The sequence below is a fragment of the Pogona vitticeps genome, chromosome 6 (genome assembly GCF_051106095.1).
Source record: "Pogona vitticeps strain Pit_001003342236 chromosome 6, PviZW2.1, whole genome shotgun sequence".
In the NCBI taxonomy this organism is placed as follows: domain Eukaryota; kingdom Metazoa; phylum Chordata; class Lepidosauria; order Squamata; family Agamidae; genus Pogona; species Pogona vitticeps.
In genome coordinates this window covers 77,890,147-77,908,662 of record NC_135788.1, presented here as the reverse complement: position 1 = coordinate 77,908,662, position 18,516 = coordinate 77,890,147, and the positions used below count along the sequence as shown (strand labels likewise).

The 18,516-nt window shown below is 41.3% G+C and overlaps 1 protein-coding gene across 2 annotated transcripts in view; it reads right to left on the bottom strand.

Moving 5' to 3' along the window:
- The window catches only part of PTPN3 (protein tyrosine phosphatase non-receptor type 3), a 124,546-nt gene extending 106,278 nt beyond the window's left edge, over positions 1 to 18,268 (bottom strand). The window contains exon 1 of one of the 2 annotated variants that reach the window (XM_020786577.3): positions 18,141 to 18,268. In XM_020786577.3, the coding sequence (XP_020642236.2) occupies positions 18,141 to 18,189 (49 nt within the window). In that variant the 5' untranslated portion in view covers positions 18,190 to 18,268. Of the gene's footprint in view, positions 1 to 7,994; positions 8,120 to 18,140 lie in introns of those variants that run through there. The other variant, XM_020786578.3, reaches the window with a different exon arrangement.
- Positions 18,269 to 18,516: the final 248 nt, after the last annotated feature.

Here is an 18,516-nt window from a genome sequence, read left to right as displayed (position 1 = left end):
ATTTTAAACAGTTTTGAACATTTTAGGACACACTTAAAATAGCAAAAATGGACATCGCAAAGCGAAACAGGGGGGACCTAAACTGTCATCGCTAAGCGAAGCAAGGTCCCGAACATCGCTATGTGAAATTTCCCCATTGGAAACATCGCTAAACGGAGCGCAAGATCAATCCAAAAACCTCATTGCTAAGCGAATACATCATTAAACGACGCAATTGCTAAGCGAGGCACCACTGTATGTTCAAAATTAAAATGTCACACTCACATGTTACAACTAAACAAAACTGCTTAATATATTTTAATTCCTCCTGAGCATAGCTTTTATTTTCCACCTAAAGTGCATCCATCAGTTGACTGATAAATTTACAGTGGACCCTTGACTTACAGACGGCTTGACTTACAGATTTTTTGAGTTACAGACTTCTCTGGCCGCAAAATTTAGGTTTGACTTGCAGACTGAGATTTGACTTACAGACCAGAAAAAAACCAAAATGGAAAAAAATGGCCTGTTACGGGATTAATCGGTTTTCAATGCACTGTAGGTCAATGGAGACTTGACTTACAGACTTTTTGACTTGAGGACCGCCTTCCAATACGGATTAAGTTCTCAAGTCAAGACCCCACTGTACTATACAAGGTTGCAGCTAAAAGACTAAAAGGGGATAAAAGGCAACCAGCAAAGTCAAAATAATTAAATAATGGTGTGCAAAACTCACAAAAAGAAAGCTGTATTAAAAAATCCAGTTACCACATTCTTAACTTAAGCCTGCTAATAACAGCATAATTTATTTCATCCAAACTAACAAAGATGCTTCCATGCCCAATTTAAAGTTTTGTGATTTAAAGCCCTAAATGGCTTCGAACAAAGGTATTTCAAGAACTGCCCGCCTTGCTAATCTAAAACGCAAGATCAACACTAAAGGTCAGTTCTAGTGTTATCCCAATATCATTAGGAGTGCAGCAGTAAAACACAAGAGAAGGGCCCTTTTTTAAATTTCTTCCCAAAGAAATACCTTCCCAAAGAAGTCATTACGGCTTGCCTTTTGGCAGGCTGTAGAAACAAGCCATTCAACCAGTCTTTTAAGCTTTTGTCTGCTGAATCTGAATCTCCAGTCTTAACTTTATGTTTTGAATTGTTTAAATCTTATACTTTTAACATATACAGTAATACACTTTTGAGATTTTTTCCCTGCTGTTCATTCTGTTTTGTTATCAAGTAGTCTGTGATTTTCACAACTTGTCTCCAATGAGTTGCTAGATCTTAGTAAGCCATTTTGTAATTCTTCATTTACAAAAGTGTCAAAAAGTCAAAGTTTGCAGAATCATAACAAACCTTAACATCCCTTGTTGCTATGTGCCATCAATTTGAAACTGACTTTTAGTGACCCTGACAGGGTTTTTAAGGCGAGATATTTTTGGAGTGGTTTTACCAGTTCCACGCACTTACTGAATTTCCATATGTGAGTAATTCAAACCCAGGGCTTCTGAGCTCAGCCCATTAAGTACTGCTAGATGTGTTCAGTAGCCATGAAATGCAAACTCACTGGGGGAGAAAAGCTGGGCAAGAACTGGAATGGAATGGATGGAATACCGCACAGAGTAACTCCATAAAGCACCTGTATCCATGAGTACTTATGCCTGATCAGACTGATTCTGTGTCCTGATGATCTTAACAGCATCCCCAGGTGTTAAGATCATCAGGGGAGGCTTTTCTCTCAGCTCTGCCACTTTCACAGGTACATTTGGTGGGGACATGGGAGAGAGCCTTCTCTGTGTCAGGGAGTTCCTACAGCTGGCTTCTGCTCTGCTGTCCTTCCATAAGCAGGCAAGCCTTCAGGCAGGCTTTTCCTTAGTGACCGACTGTCTAGAAGAGTTTAAAATGGGATGATTTATATGTTGTGGCTTCTAAAAGTGTTTTTAGTAATGCTTTTACCTAACATACCTAAATATAATGTTATAAATTATTTCTAAATATTTAAATAATTTATTGTTTTAGCTTTTCACATTGCATTTCTAATGATGGAATATTGGGTCCTTTTCTAGGAGAAAGGAGGGTAAAATATTTAAATTCAGTAAATGAATCTTTCCAGACCCCTAATGTCCTTCAACACAACTGAGAGAAGAAGTCTTGTTTACAATAGGCAGTGTACAGTGGGGCACATTCAGCACCTAGCCATGGCTTCACGTTTTCTCAAGCATCTGCCAAAGGAGGCAGCTCCTTTGTTCGCCCTAATAACAGAGTGGCTCTGATCCAAATTAAAGCTGATCCAAATACAAAAAATTGTACTTTTAACTATGTTTGTTTTATACTGATCAATGGTGACAGGGCTGCAAAACAAAAAATATCTTTCAATCACTGTCATTTGATATTTAATGGAGAAATGCATTGTTAATGTAATATTTTCATAAGCATCATGCTGTAGATTCCAATAAAGTTCCAACAACGTTGGTGATCCTGGATTTACCATCTCAAACATTCCAACCAAAACACATTTTAAAAAGAAAAAGAGGTACTATATAACATCCCATATCATGTTCAGTATTACTAGTAGTAACTACCTGATTCTTACCTAGACATGAAGACACATTCTTAGACACTTACTCCATTACTTTGTCAGAACTATGCATGTACTATATGTCATAGCCAGTGAAAATCCTTTGTCATGTACATACACAAACTACTGAATCACAATACATCAATCATAGCATGACATATCCACAATGAAGTCTCCAACTATGCAAACAGTATCAAAAAGGAGCACTCGTTGCCCAGGACTGAATGCCTCATTCCATCTTCAAGCAGACACCTACATAAACTGGAGCCATTTACTTTTCTGACTATATCTTCCAGCCAGCACAGCCATTGGAGGAGAGGCGAAGATAAGCATGGAAGCAAATAGTATCTGGTCTGATACAGGATGGAAAAAATTCATATGTATGGAGTCAGCACATCACACAGGAAGTTACACATTTGCCTCGCCCACTCATACTTTCTCTCGTCACATGTACACAAAGATGTTATAGTCAGTAATGAAAGCAGACAGAAATAGAACAGTGATAAACATTTAGCTTCACAAGTCATTAATCTAATTTTTAAAACTACAGGCAAAAGTATTTCAGGAAAACATGCTATCGCTACTGCACTGTGAATGACCAAGAACAAAAAAACTGCTACACATATATCCTATTCTGTCTTTGTGTAAAACAAAAGAAAAGACAATTCACATTTCTACAGTGATTTCTTGGTGTTCTTGCCTTTTTGACTTGTTGTCTTCTCATCAGTATTCTTGTCTTCTAATAAACCGTAAGCTCCTTAGGGGCAGAAGTCTACATTTGAACTCATGCTATTTTGTATTCTGCAATGTGGTATAGGATTTGAACTCTATCTTTATGCTGTATTTGAATGGGTTTTGGTTGCTAGCTGAGTATGTACAGTGGTACCTCGATTTACAAACGTCTCCACTTGCGAACGTTTCGAGGTACGAATGGCTCCGTTCACAAAATGTTGCCTCGAGTTGCGAACAAAGCCTCGATTTGCGAATGAAAAAAAGACAGGGGAAAAGGGTGAGAAATTTCCCCTGCCTTTTTCTGGTTCCATTCAAACTGTTGGTGGCGAAGAGGCTGCTCTTCTGCCCCAATGGTTAGGAAAAGGGACCCCCAGGAGGTCTCCAATGGCAGCAGGGAAGCCCTGGGAGACCTCCCAGGGGTCCCTGCTGCTGTGATTGGCGGCAGCGGTCACTCAATGGCAGGAGGCTTGAGCTGGCCGAGCACTTGGCCACTTGCCCCTGGCCGCGGTGGTGGCAGCAGAGCACCAGGAGGCTTGAGCTGGCTGGGCACTTGGCCGCTTGTCCCTCGCTGCAGCAGAGGCAGTGGAGTGCCTGGAGGCTGAGGAGGCTTCAAACTGGTAAGGAACTGTTTTTCTTTTTTAAAAAAACTGTTCTGAGTGGGTTTTGGAGGGTGGGTTTGGATGGGGGGTTATGTTTCTGTGCTGTGTTGTTTTGTTTTTAGATTTTATTTATTTATTTATTTATTTATTTATTTATTTATTTATTTATTTATTTATTTATTTATTTATTTATTTATTTATTTGTTTGTTTGTTTGTTTGTTTGTTTGTTTGTTTGCAGTCCCAGCATGGGACTTGCACTGTTTATTTTTATTTTTGATTTTTTTTTTAAGTGCTGGGACAGATTAATCCAATTCCCGTGCATTTCAATGGGAAATGGTGCTTCGACTTAAGAATGTTTCAACTTACGAATGCCATTTCAATACGGGTTAAGTTCATAAATCGAGGTACCACTGTATAACTAGGCTAGTGCTCTTTTCTATCTTTGGATTACAATCTTGGAATTCTCGAAGAATTCTAGGAACTGCATTCCATGAACCCATATCTACACATTTGTTCCCCCCGCCAGCAAATAAAAGGCTTTCTACTATTTACCCACACCATTAGCTTCTCCATTCCTGCTTCTTGATGTTGTCCTGTTCAAAGAAGAGAACTACTGTGCTAATTCCTGGAAGTTATAGATTTTTGGGAGGCACCTTTTATAAATCCTAACAGGCAGTGAAATTACAACTCCCAGAAAGCACGATGGCAGCCTCCTTCCTTACAAATCAACAACAGGAAGCAAGGCTGGAGAAGCCGAGGTTGCGGGTAAATAGATCAAAAGCCCTTTTGAGGATGAGGGTGGGGAGATGAAACCCACAGGTGTACTGATTCGGGTTTGTGTCAGGATGAATTTAAGTCCAATTGACTTGAATCACTATTCAATTATTTAAAAATATGATTTAAATTCTAAAAAACCTTATTTTCAATTTTTTAATATCAATTTGATTTTTTTTAAAAAAATCAATGATTTTTATCCATCCTGGTTTGTGGGCTGCAATTCTCAGAAACAGGGGAAAGCATATTCCTAAATGTAACATGAAATAGTAGCTTAGATTCGACATTTATATGTCTATTCCAGTGACAAATCTGGAGTTTAGGTCCACCATTCTTCTGGACACCTTTCAAACTCCAAGGCAATGATGAAATTATAATTGACCACATACTGTACTTAGTAAACAGATGTTAATGGTATTGTCTTTAACAGCTGTAATCAATTAATATTTGAAGCTTGAATGAACACTGAAAGTTTTTAACATATTAAACCAAAAGTGCTTTTTGCTAATGAAACAAATAGTATTCACGAGCAAGGAATTGTGTCTGGTAGATTCAGCCACAACTGAAGGTATCATAACTCTATGTTTTGTGATATCTTAAAGACTACCACATTTGTTTATAACACAAGCTTTTGATTAGGGGTGGGATTGCAGCCAGGAAAGTCAGAGTAATAAATGCACAGAGTATTGACAGTGTCAATTACACCAATATTGCTCTTCACCAAACTGGTGCAGGTAACATAACCCCAGGAAGGCCTGCTAATAAATGATGACAAAGGAACTCTTATCCTGATTCAAACCTCTAGTGATAATGTCATTCTGATATCATTTTGAAGTTTCTCTGCTCCACAACAGCTAGTTTAAGGTAAGTGACAAGAGGGCAAAATACTCTCTTTTTTAGCTATGCAGGTGTAACTTGATGTTACCTCTGTGGTAGCTATAGAAGTGCAAGATGGAAGTGCTATTTACAAAGTACTTCCACTGCTGTATCAACCAAACCCGGCAATGGAAATTGCATGACAGACAGCACAAGGAAACTGTGCTGTTCCCTGTTGGGGAGAATTAGGGCCTGCATATATCTGCAGTTTATATTATAACCCCACATACGGGATGTTGCGCAGTGTGTCCCAGCAGGCTGAAATGTTCTGCTACTGCTGCTGTTTTTTTTTTTTTTTTTTAATAATCCACTTCTGATTTTACACTGGTGTCATTGTACTCATTTATTGGCCTCTCTTCTGTCACTGACATAATACATAAGGTAAATAGGCCAGTCTCTGTGCAGAATAAATGAATTGCAAAGCATCAATCTCCATAGATTTGAATCAGGATGATGCATCTTTAATGAAGATTAAGTGTCTTATCTGGTGGCAAACTGTTTGTGTTGTCAGCATCAGTCTGAAAATGGTCAGTATCAATAGTGTAATTATCACTATCATCATTTTATCCATTTAATTGTTGACTTCACCATCTACAGTTCCACTCTCCTCCAACCATTTTCATTGCATATATGCCTGAAATTTTGATCTTGATGAAGTGGGCTGAAAATGACTTGACTTGGAATAAACAAGATACTGTATCTGCCACGATGGATATGTTAGCCTTTAAGGTACCACTGGATACTTTGTTGTTATTTTTTTCATGGGAAGACTGCTGAGCATAATTTTGCAGCTGCAGGATATGGTATCATGCTGCTTCCCTGCCATTACACTTTGTAAAGAATATGATTTATTTCATTTGCAAAAAGTGGTCACATAACTGGGAGGGAAAACAATTCCATTTTTTCCCCTTTCTTTTTGTTTTGTGCTGTCACTAAAGAAAAGCTGCTTCTAAAATATTCAGTCACACAATACGTTAAAATGATTGCACAGTATTTATAGCTAGAATGGGGAGAACTAGTGAAATGTTTATTGCGTTTTAACATATTTGCCAATGGTAATTATTTGCATACATCAATTTTGAATATAAAAATACATGATAACATGCAGCTTTCCTACAGCCAAAGTTATTATGCACTTATTACATTATGAAAAATTAAAGCTAAAAAAAATCTTCAGTTTGAAGGACAGGCAACATGCACTGCTCCAAGGGGTTGACTCAACAGCCCCAGGACTATCATCCTATTCCTTAGGCCTTAATTCTAAGGACTAGTACCTGGGCAGGAGTGCCTATGATTGTCAGTACTATTCTTCATCTTCCTTTCCTTGTCAGTATGGTGTACATGTATTATTTATTATACATTAAAATTAGCCTTTTAAAATCTCGAAATCATTAAAGCAAACATCAAAATTAAAATTTAATATAATGCAGCAGAAAAAGTAATATAAAGCTCCTTGTTTCATTTACCACTCCTCTGCTTCGTTCCATTTCTTTTCATAAGCCACTCTTAGCCTTTAATTGTTATTTATATAGTTAGGTAGTTCGTGCCTAACACACATTGATTCTAATGGTGCATAATCATGTCAAGAACCACTCCCAAAGCTCACGACCTCTTACAGGCTTTTCAATAGCTTCAGATCTTCGGTCTGAAGTGGGCTGCAATCCACACCAGCTTATGCCAAATAAAGCATGTTAGTCTTGTAGGATTTACACAGTACTCTTTCTTGGTCGTCCTTACGGGTCTGCGCTGCTAATAAAAGGATCACGGGAGAAAAACCCACCCACCTCCATACGTGGTGCACCAGTTTCGGTGGAATCACTGGCGGCGGCAATATATCCCCTCCGCCCACCACCCCGGAAGCAAGACAGTGGCAAAGGAATCCTGCCCACGCTGGTCGGACGGACTGGTCCCGGGGCTCTCGTTACGACCTGCACAGGCGAGCGAGCAAGGAGCCGCCACTAGCCAGGCGCATCTAGTCGCCCGATCGCCGTCTTTCCCGCCCCCGCCCCCCCTCCGAGTGCGCGCCCATAACCGCGCCCGGGGCGCACAGAGCCTTTCTTCGCCCTCTTCCTTGAAGGCGCTTCTCCTGCTCAGTCCCATAAAGGGCAGAAAGAGCGAGCAGGCGCTTCGGCTCCGGCCGCTCGCCTTCGTCTAAGAGGGCGAGGCGGACCAAACCCCAACCGGAGCAAAGCGCAGCGCAGCCAACGAAGGTACGCTGCCCGATATCGCACCCCCCACCCACCCAAACTGCTGCTCCTGCCGCCGCCCCCGCGTGGAACTGGACCGCGGAGGAGGGGCCAAAAGAGGAAATGATTCCCTTTGGTCCGCTTGGACGAACTTTGTTCCTTTTCCTCCCCCCCCCCCACACACACCCCAGCCTGCCACCTCCCGGGGCTCCTGGGAGGGACCGTCCCGTCAGGCAAACCCCGCACGGAGGTTCCCAGCCCCACGACGGTACCTGCTCACTCTGCGGCCACCCGACCCCCAAAGGGTCTCAAGCACGCCTACAGGTGCCTCGGGCAGGTGGGGCCCGCTCCAACCTCTGGTCGCCCGGCGCCAGACCAGGAAGCGCTCTGCCAGTGGCCAAGCGGAGTTGCTGCTAAGCCATCCCACTCCTGGCGCCTCCCACCGCCACCACCACCACCACGGCTGGGTCTCTCTCGCTCGCCCGCCCGCCCGCCCGCTCCCTAGGAGGGCTGCCTGCCTTTGCGCCGCCTCGCGTGGAAAGCCGCCCCCTGGCGGAGGCGAGGCGCGGCTCGCCCTGCGCCCGGCTGGCCACCCTTCGTGACGGCCAAAGTTCGGCTTTTATGGGAAGCGCCGCTCGGGGCAACGAGGGAGGAGGGGACGCCATGTAGAAAGCTGGGCTGCGGCGGGCCGTCCTCTCTCCGCTGCCCCTGCCCTGACGGAGACGGAGTGTGCCTCTGCGCGTGAGTCAGGGGCGCTCCCACCGCCTTGGGGTGGGACAAAAAGAGGCGCCTTCGTTTGACTGCGCGCCTGACGTCGGCTGCCATTTGCTACTCGCCTCCCGACGGAGAGCGACGCCTGCCCAGCGGCGGGTCCCGCTTAGCGGTGTTTTACGAAGGGGAGACAAGCAGCTGCACAAGCGTGGGCTAATGGGGAGGTGGGGTGGGAGCGACCCCTGAGGGGAGACAAGACGGGACCAGGACGAGGAGCACACCGCTGAAGAAAGGGAGGGAAGCGAGGCCGCGGGGCCGAGCCCTTGTGGCCGTCAGAGAGAGAGAGGAAGGCGGCAGCCTCAGGTGTTGCAACACCGGGAGCAGCAACACCTGAGGCCGTGCCGCCCCAGCTGCCTCGGCCGCCTGCCTTCTCTCCTGCCTAGTCCTGCTGGCACCGGGCCACGGCGCTTTCCCCTTTGCTCACCGCCCATGTTTGCCCGCAGCAGGCGGCAGCCGCCCCGAGGGGTGGCGCTGCTTTAAATAGGTGGCGGCGGCAGCAGCGCCACCGCCCAAGGTGAGAGAGAGAGAGAGGCAGGTGGCGAAGGAAAGCACCGCCGCCCAGCTGTGAGGCGGCCAACTGAGCCGTGGTGTGAAGCAGCAATTCTGGCGGCACCAGCGGCTGATGGGAGTTGCAGTCCAGGGGCGTCTGGAGCGTCAGAAGTTACCTGCACCAGGTGTCGAATCTGGGCAACGGGGGAGATGCATGGCCGTGCATACCCTCATCCACAAGCCTGTCAGACTGCTAAAGCACACCGTGGCTTAAAGCCTATTGGTAGTCCCAAACTCAATAGAAGTGGACCGAGAGAATCAAGGATTTACCTAAATGTTATGACCCTCCACAGTTACTAAAATTATCCGGAGAGGTCTCTCCCTCTGTCCCACCACCCATACAGGCACTGCTCATGAGGACAAGAGAGGCCCGCTCTGTGACTGCCCCCAGTCTTTGGTATCTCTGCTGATGGATGCTGGATTGGCCTCTGCTTTAAGTCCTTCTATCAGTAGGCATGTTATTTAAACAGGGCAGCATTTAGGACATTAACAGGGAGTTGTTTCACTTCTGTTATTGATGTTTTTGTTAATGATGTAAACTGGTTGTAAATACTTTTAAAATGTATTCTGTATTTGTTTACATTCTATAACTTATTTACTACTCTATATACCCTGTTTCCCCAAAAATAAGACCTAACCTGAAAATAAGCCCTAGTATGATTTTTCAGGGTGCTTGTAATATAAGCCCTACCCCAAAAATAAGCACCAGTTAAGTGAAACCCCACCTTTCACCATTGTGCAGCAACCAGAAGATGATGGCCTGACTGTATTTGAATAAATGTGGATTGCTATACATGAAAAAAATAAAACATCCCCTGAAAATAAACCCTAATGCATTTTGTAACAAAAATTAATATTTTTGTCTTATTTTCTGGGAAACACGGTATATATATAATTTCTTGCAGAATTTCTGTTTTTACCTGATTTTAAAGATACAGTATTTGTAAGCCACAGGTTCCGAAAGCAAGAAACGCATGGTGTAATGAAATAAATAAACGATCACTGAGCAATTGATTCAGTAGCTCTAATCTGTTGGGGAGCTGGCTGGATAGGCTGAATGAGTTGGAACAAGGGGTTGGGAGTTTGATTTAACAACCTGTGTGGCCTTGGGGAAGCTACATGATCCTGGAGTGTCCTCAGAAGAAGGTACTGGTAAACCACTTCTGAGTACTTTATACCCAGAAAGAGCTATTCTCAGCTCCCTCATCTGTGGCAGCTGCCTTCTTCTGCCTTAGCCCACCTCTCTCCCTTTCTTTTCCCTTAAAGCAGGGGTCCCCAACACGTGGTCCGTGGACTGGGCCACGGAGACAGATCCCCCCCTGCACATACTCCCCCCGCACAGCCCCTTCACGCATGCATGTGAGTGTGCCCCTGCCCCTTTGTACAGTACATGTGCGTGCACCTGTGCAAGCTCCCCCATCCCTTCACGCATGTGTGTGACTGTGCACGAACCCGCATGAGCATTCCCCTGCCCCTTTGCACATGCGCACGAGCGCGGAAGGTGCCCCAGCTTCCCCCAACTGGTCCACGGTGACAAAAAAGTTTGGGGACTACTGCCTTAAAGTAGCCAGCTTTGTAGCACATTTTGCTGCTTTTCAGGAATGCAATCAGTTTTATCACCAACATTTTGCTAGTCTTGATGTTGTTTTATAGCACATGATATTCAAATAATGTGCAGGTTCATGCTCTTCTCATGATGCATTTTAGGATGCAGCTTTTATAGTTCTGTGGGATTTATTATTTCTGTAACTTTTTTAAATATGTCAGGTGTAGAAAAAATAATTGGGATGAAGTTCATAAAATATAAAAGATCAACACATTAACTTTTATACAATATTTTTGAAACCGACTAAACTGCACTATCCATGATCTGGCATATGTATCAACAGAGGCTAGTAGTACCTACCAAGTGACAGGAAGGTTTTTAGATAGAGGTTCTTCTCACTTTCCTATGGGATTAAGAAAAGGAGGACTATTTTATACCCAGCTTCTCCCTCCTTTTCTTGTCGTCAGACAAGTTTACTGTCAGGTTGCAACACAGCCAGAGAAGGGAAGCTAGGCCTCTGGGTTGGCAGTACTGAGAGAGTGGATCGTACTTTCTTTTCCGCCTCTCAAACTGTATGTATTCCAACTGGTCATTATAAGAACATTCTAACTGAAAAAATCTGTGCTAAAGTCTGTTTTTCTTTTTCCTTCCTAATTCTTTTTCCTTGTAGACTGTAAACCTGAGGACAGAGACTGATCATTCTAAGCCTCCATTAGAGCTTTTCTTTTCTTTTTTTTAACTAAGAAATGAGTTTAAACATTTTCAAATAACAATACAAAGCTGTCCTCTGACATGAGAGGACAATGTATACAACCAAACAAGGCCTTTTTGGTCTGTTGTGACTCAGGCTGCTAGTGTAAATCTGTAAACAGATGTTGTACAGTTCAATTTAAAATCCAAAACAATGCTAAAGTATATATAACTGTCTTAAAAATCATGAGTAGAAGAGCAAAAACCGAAGTTACTTCTTAAAATACAAACATATTAAAAGGCTTGAGAAATTTTTTTAAAAAATAATCCTAGTCTGGCACTTGAAAAACAATTGATTTGGTGCAGGTAAGTTTATTTGGGGAAGATATTCTGCAATCAACGTGCTACAAATGAAAAAACAAAACAAAACCCCAACATCTTCCTGCTACTTGTCTTAGTATTTAACTGAAACCCAAACTCTGGTTCCAAATAAATTTTACCTTTCATTCTTTGTCATAGTATCAGTAAAATGACGTGGTACGGCCAGCTAATGTTTAAAATTGATTGTGAAAATTTTCAAGGTACACAAAAAAAGAGAAATTCTTTTTGAGCAAAGGCATCATGCCTTGCTGATTTTTCCACCATTGCTCAACCTTGGAATGGATATGGATTAATGATTAATTAACTACAATGAACTGAGAGATTTAGAAAAGCAAATGAGGAAGAGGCTGGCACAGTCAAAGTGAACAGAGTTTTGGTAGTATTAGAGCCTGCACATAACACAGAAAATGTTGAATCTTATGCTGTTTTTAAGTGCAATAAAGTATATTGGCAGAATGTTTCATGCCAGAACTACTGAGCTCAAGTACTTGGGTGTACTCACATTCAATGAATTTATTACTGCTTTCAGGAAGTAAAAAGCAAAAGCAAAGTGTGCTGCTTATATACCGCCACATAGTGCTTCAAGCACTCTCTAGGCGGTTTACAAGTTAATTATGCAAGGTACACATTGCCCCTCCCCCAGCAAGCTGGGTACTCATTTTACCGACCTCGGAAGGATAGAAAGCTGAGTCAACCTTGAGCCGGCTACCTGGGATTGAACCCCAGGTCGTGAGCACAGTTCTGGCTGCAGCACAGCAGTTTAACCACTGCGCCACGGGGTAGTGTTGTATTATAATTCCAAGGGCACAGAAACAAGCTACGTGAAAATATAAGGTGAATATTGGATTATTTTAACTCATCACTAAACATTTAGCTCTAAATCTTTCTAGAGAATCTTGTAATAAAGAAATAGCTATTACTTAAGCTCAGGAACACCTTACATTGTTTCTGCTGTAACGGTAAAGCTCGTGTGGTTATACACTTTTTCAGAGTCTTAAAACCTGCAAGATTTGCAAGCATAGTAATGCTTCTGATGGCTCAGAGTAAAGCCTAGCTAGTCTAGTGTCTCCAGCCCAGCCCTGGTAATGACTAGGTAGAAACCACTGGGAGTACAAAAGGCTACCATGATGGCAATGGCTACCTTCTCCCCCCAGCCCGTCACCAGTCTTTGGTATTTAGAAGTATAGAGGTTTTGTATATAAAGACTAAGTTTAGCAGTCATGCTTAATAGCCAGCTTTGTATAAGCCACTCCTACATTTTACTATTGGTAATTATTTCTCACTTTACTAAGCACACTAAATCAAACATTTTGAAAACAAAGATTCTTAGAGGCAGGCATGTGGGTTATATTGCAGCTGCCAAGCAATAGTAGTTCTCCCCTAGGTCAAATTAAACTAGGTCGACAACTTGCCGAACCATTTTTCTTCTTACAGAACTTTCACCAGAGCAGACACTGATGTTCTGAAGAATATAAGAGCACTAGCAAACTATTGCCATACTTTTAAAATCAAATAAACTCTTAACTACACAATAAAATATGTTGGTGGAGACAGAGCAGATTGATATATTCAAAGGAAAAACAAGGATGAGCTCATGATATAACAGCAGATAAAATATAATCCAGACTAGATGAATATTTTAATTCATAATCACTTCAATAGAAGAGTTAAGAAAATGTTCAAATCCTTTCCTTGAAACCACTGAGACTGAAATGATATCTTCAGCCTTGCCTGAAGATATAAGATACTGAAATATTGCCAATACGGAAAACACGGAGCTTCCATTGACAAATCCAATGTGATCTGTCTGCTGTCTTGTTTATTACCAGCAACAATTACCTTGTGGAAGGAAATGGTTTCAGTAAAAGTACATGCAAATAAATGAATCATTGCCTAGCATAGAACAGTACTGAACTTGGCATTGCATTACACTGTACAGTATAAAGCATCTTGCCCTCCTGCTGGGGCTGTAAAAAGATCAACAGTAAATCCAGTTACTGGAAATAGAACCTTTTCTTATTGGCAGCATATTCATTTTCCCCATAATACTTCTTGCTGGCTTCCTAGCATTGACAAAAGAGCTTCAGGGAAGGTCTATTTAATTCATGGAATGTTATCACCTACTAAATATTCAAGCAATAAATGAAAGGATACAACCCCAAAGTGCAGATAATCTGCATTCTCTTCCACGAAGTATTTAAAGCAGCATAGGTCAAACTTGCATATTATCAAACTAGATGCTTGTTTCAAATAAATATATGCATTTTTCTTCATAGTGTTACAATATGCAACATAAGAGCAGTAATAAAAATACAATCTAAAAGGCCAAAGTCTGGCAATAACTGTTCTTCCCTCCTTCAACATTCCCTATAGTTAACATAGCTGAGAAAAACATGAAAGCCAAATATTTGATTCAGCTAATTCCAAACTGTGCAAAAATGACTAATCTGGGAAATTTATGTATGGAATGGGAAATGGAACAATACTTCCCAGGCTCTTTTGACCTTTATAATGAAACTTGGAACTGTGTGTTATTTGAGATTGTCATCTGGATGACCATCATGTATGTGTGCTGTTTCATTGCAAGCAGAGTGACCATGTCATTCCAGTCTGGACTTCCTAAATATTTTGAGAACGCTAGCAGTCAACTAGCATTCTGCCTTATGAAATAGTGAAACATTTATGCAGAGTTATATGAAGCAGTTCTTAGTGGTGATGACTGTGACAGCTTTTTTTGATTAAAAAAGGAAGTTCATAAAAATTAACGGAGAAAGAAACATTCTCCTGCTGAGAATTGGAATCTTTCTTTCCTGTTCAGGTGGGGAAAAACTCTCAAGAAAGGAAATTATGCAGAACTCCTTTAAATTCATTCCCATATGTCCAACTGCCTCCAGATTTTTTTCTACTTCTGAACATTTAGAGAATTGTTCATCACTGCTCTTCATGTTATTTACAATGTCCTTGTTTTTTCTTGCATTCCTTACTACTTGCATTCTTTTTGTGCATGTTTCTCTGATTTCCATAGTTTCGCAAAATTTTGTTTTCTTGAGGCGACCTCCTTTTCTCTTAATGGTTATGTTACACCAGCCATTCTCAACAGGGGGTCAAATGGCCCCTTGGGGTCCCCTGGCACATTTGAAAGAGACCACAAATAGAAGAATGTGAGCAGTTTCTGGAAGATACCTGTTCGTGCTGTATCCTAGTTTGACAAGGTTGAGAATGGGTGCTTTGCACTGCATATTAGCTACGACAGAACTTTGGATACATTTCCTAACCTGAGATATGCAATCTAAACTTCTAGATTAGCTTCTTTAATTGTGGTTTAATAAACCCCAAGACTTCTTCCTGTTTTACCAATTTGACTCTCCCTGTCAAGCTCCTTTTAATCATTCCACTCATTTTAGAGAGGCTTCCTGTTTTGAAGTCAAATGTGACTTAGAGCACAACTAAATGGGGAAAATTGGAGCAATTCAGTTCGCATCTAAAAGGCGCTTATCTTCAGTGTGTTCTATTTTATCTTGCACTTGAGCAATCCTCCTATTAACATGGGAGATGTTTCTTCTCCCATGAAAAGGATCCAGGCAGTTACTTCAGATCACTCCAGTTTCTCCCCCTGTCAGTACTGATACCCTCTTCCTTGTCTTTTGTCACTCACAGGCTGCGATGACTTCCATTCCTCTTTTTGTTAACCTTCCCCACAACAAGTCATCATTGCATCAGATACAATACAAGTACCGAAGGCACCTCCAATGTATTAGAATTGTGCTGTGTCTTTCAAGGAAATATTTTTTAAAAATAGAGAAGCTGAAAATAGAGAAAGGGGTTTCCCCATCATCACTTTTAATGTCACAAACCACTATATGCATCACAGGGTTGTCACCACAGAGAACGTTGCCCACAGCTCTATTTGGGAGCAGATTACCCAACCACATGGACTGCAGAACAGAATAAGAGCACTCTTATTTGTACCAAATAAACTGCAGCCCTGGCACTGTTCCAGAAAGGAGCGGAACAGCTTGCAGAAAGGGCAGGGTGGGTTGCTGTTGCTGAAAACACATGTGGTCACTGGAAAATAGGGAGGCCCAAACTGCACCTAAAGTGAATCATATAGTGAGCTATATGGCTGTCTGATCACCTTCTTAGTTGGATTTTCTTTGTAAGTTTTCACTTACAGATAAATTAAACCAGATAGCATGTGGTGAGTTTTTGCCATCAGCTCAATTACTCGCAACACCATCCACTGTGGGTGCCACTGTGAATAAATTCCAATATTGGCTCCCTTCTGATCATTTTGCACAGATATTTAGGATATCTAAATATTTTACCTCTTTGTCATGACTAGATCCTGCATTTTTCCTGTCAGTGTAAAGGTGACTGAAGTCCACTGATTACTACAACACTTTCTCTTTTCAATGTGTGTCTGGTTTCATTCTCCATCTCAAGATCAATCAGGGTAATATGTCAGGAAGACAAAGTATGCTCCCAATACTAAATTACTATTCGGGCCTGGCATTTTACCCACAGAGACTGCATCAAGGAGATTTTCCCTCTGGAGAGTTTCCGTGTGTTTGATACTATGGCCTGCTTGATTTATGGGTGATAACTCCCAGTGTGCCCTTCCCAATCCATCCTATCATGTTTGTATCCATAGATTATCATATCCTGCTGGTTCCCCCCATTTTCAGGTTTACATTATGCTGGCTAGATCTATGTTTTATTTTTAAATCAAGCATTTCAAGTCTCCAGTTGTGGTTTAAGAAACTTGTAGCATTAATACACTGACACCTGAAAAACAGTGTCCTTCAAATGCCTGTGGCACATGAATTTTTGTTCTTGGCCCTTTGGCCTCTGACAACCTATCAAGTTCAATTTTATCCTTGGGTCTTATTTCTGCCTAGGCCCCATGGAGCAGCTCAAAACAGTCCGTCTACATCCCTCAAGGGCAATTCAGACCAACCCAGAAGCTTTCCCCAGTTCACAGTTTCCTTTCACAAATCCTTATGTAAAAAGTAGTTGAACCCCCATGGAAAACTGTAAAAATCACTTTTAAAGTACCGAGTTTTTTATTCTGGAAGTTCAGTACCAATTCACACACAAAAAAGGTAGTTAAGCACACACAAACTGGTAATGTGCAATTGAGAGAAGGGGTTTTGAAAGCACACATATGTAAGCTGATTGAATAAGGATGGATTCAATTTCATATCTAAATTAATTAACAGTATTATTCATTTTACAAAATCATATAATGGATAATTACATGCAATTCAGCATTTACAGAAAAAGTAAAACAAGGATAGCTGTATATATATTAGTTGCCTATGAAAGATGGAAAAACTTGAACCACTGAACAGTAAAGCATCAGATAAATAATCTTGTCAGTTGTAGACATGGTAAAGAACAGTATGAATTAACAATGATCATTCTGTTCCACAATATAATCTAGTAGTAATACTACAATCCACTTAAGGAAGGATTTCTACTTCCAAAAATACTGCCTTCAGTTTCCTTTCAGTCTTCCTTCCTTTTCTTTCTCGGCTTCTAACTGTTCTTGCCAATTCTCAGCTGTTTAAAACACCCCCTTCCTAAGTCCTGTGTTGACCTTTCTCCCACTCAGAAAAAAAATGCTCATAAGATTACAGCCTCCCATGTTTCAAAGGCATGCATTAATATGATCTTCCAGGATTAGCCATAGCCTCCGAATAATTTTGCATTTTTTTAACTAGTAGAATGGCACAATATTCATATTTTAAAAGAAGAAAAAAGATACACCTACACTGTGTGCCTTGAATTTCAACTGACATTCAGCCTAGAAAGACAATCAACTTCTTTACCAAACTACAAATGTACCAGAAAGTATTTCCATAGCTTCTGAATCTTTCACCTAGGTTAAATATGTAGGCAAACTAGGATAAATATGTAGGCAAACGAGGTTAAATATGTAGGCAAACTAGGTTAAATATGTAGGCAAACTTAGTACTTTCCCATACTTTTACCATCACAACTAATCAAGTCTTGTTGGGTTTGAAACAGGAAACTTCATTTCAACTTCATTTTCAATAATCATGCCAGTCCCTCCGAATCTGTACTTGCTTAAAGATTTACCCAAGTTTAATTACTTTCAGAACAAGAATGTAGTCATTTATTTATTTATTTCACTTAGCTACTGCCTGTCTAGTAGTAAGCCACTACTCTGGGCAGTTTACAACAATTCAAACCCCCTACCCTCCCACTGTAAAAGCAAACAAACAAATTAAATGACAATAACAAAAGAACCTCCAGAGGTTATAGCAATAAAAGTAATATTCAGACATAATGGGTCTATGATAGGGGGAGGATGTTCCTGAAGGCCTCTTTAAAAAGCTCAGTTTTAACACACTTCCTAAAGGTCAAAAGGGAGGGAGATGCATTCGGGAGTGTTGGGACCATCAGCTTGAATACTTTTTTTTAAGTCTTAAAAAAAAACCCACCACACAAAACTTACATTTTTCTTGAGGAGAGGCACATTCTAGCCAAATATCTTGCTCCACCATTGCATTCCTTAGTGGTAGTTTCTCTGGTCACTTCAGGGATGTTCAAGCCTTTGTGTAGAAGAGTCAAAGTCACTGATGCTAATTTCAGAACTGATCTAATAAAGCATGCACCCGCCTTGTCCTAGTTGAAATAGTTGTAGTCTTAGTGTTTCCCCTCCAGAAAAACCTGTAAAACTGGCTCAGGAACTCCTCTGTTAAGTATTTCAGAAGAAGGTGAAATTGAGTAATTGCAACTTATACATCCGCCCTATGCATAATCATGGTAAGGAGTAAAGAAATACACTTGGAACTGTTTTTTTAAGTTTTCCTGTATCTTTAATGGCAAGG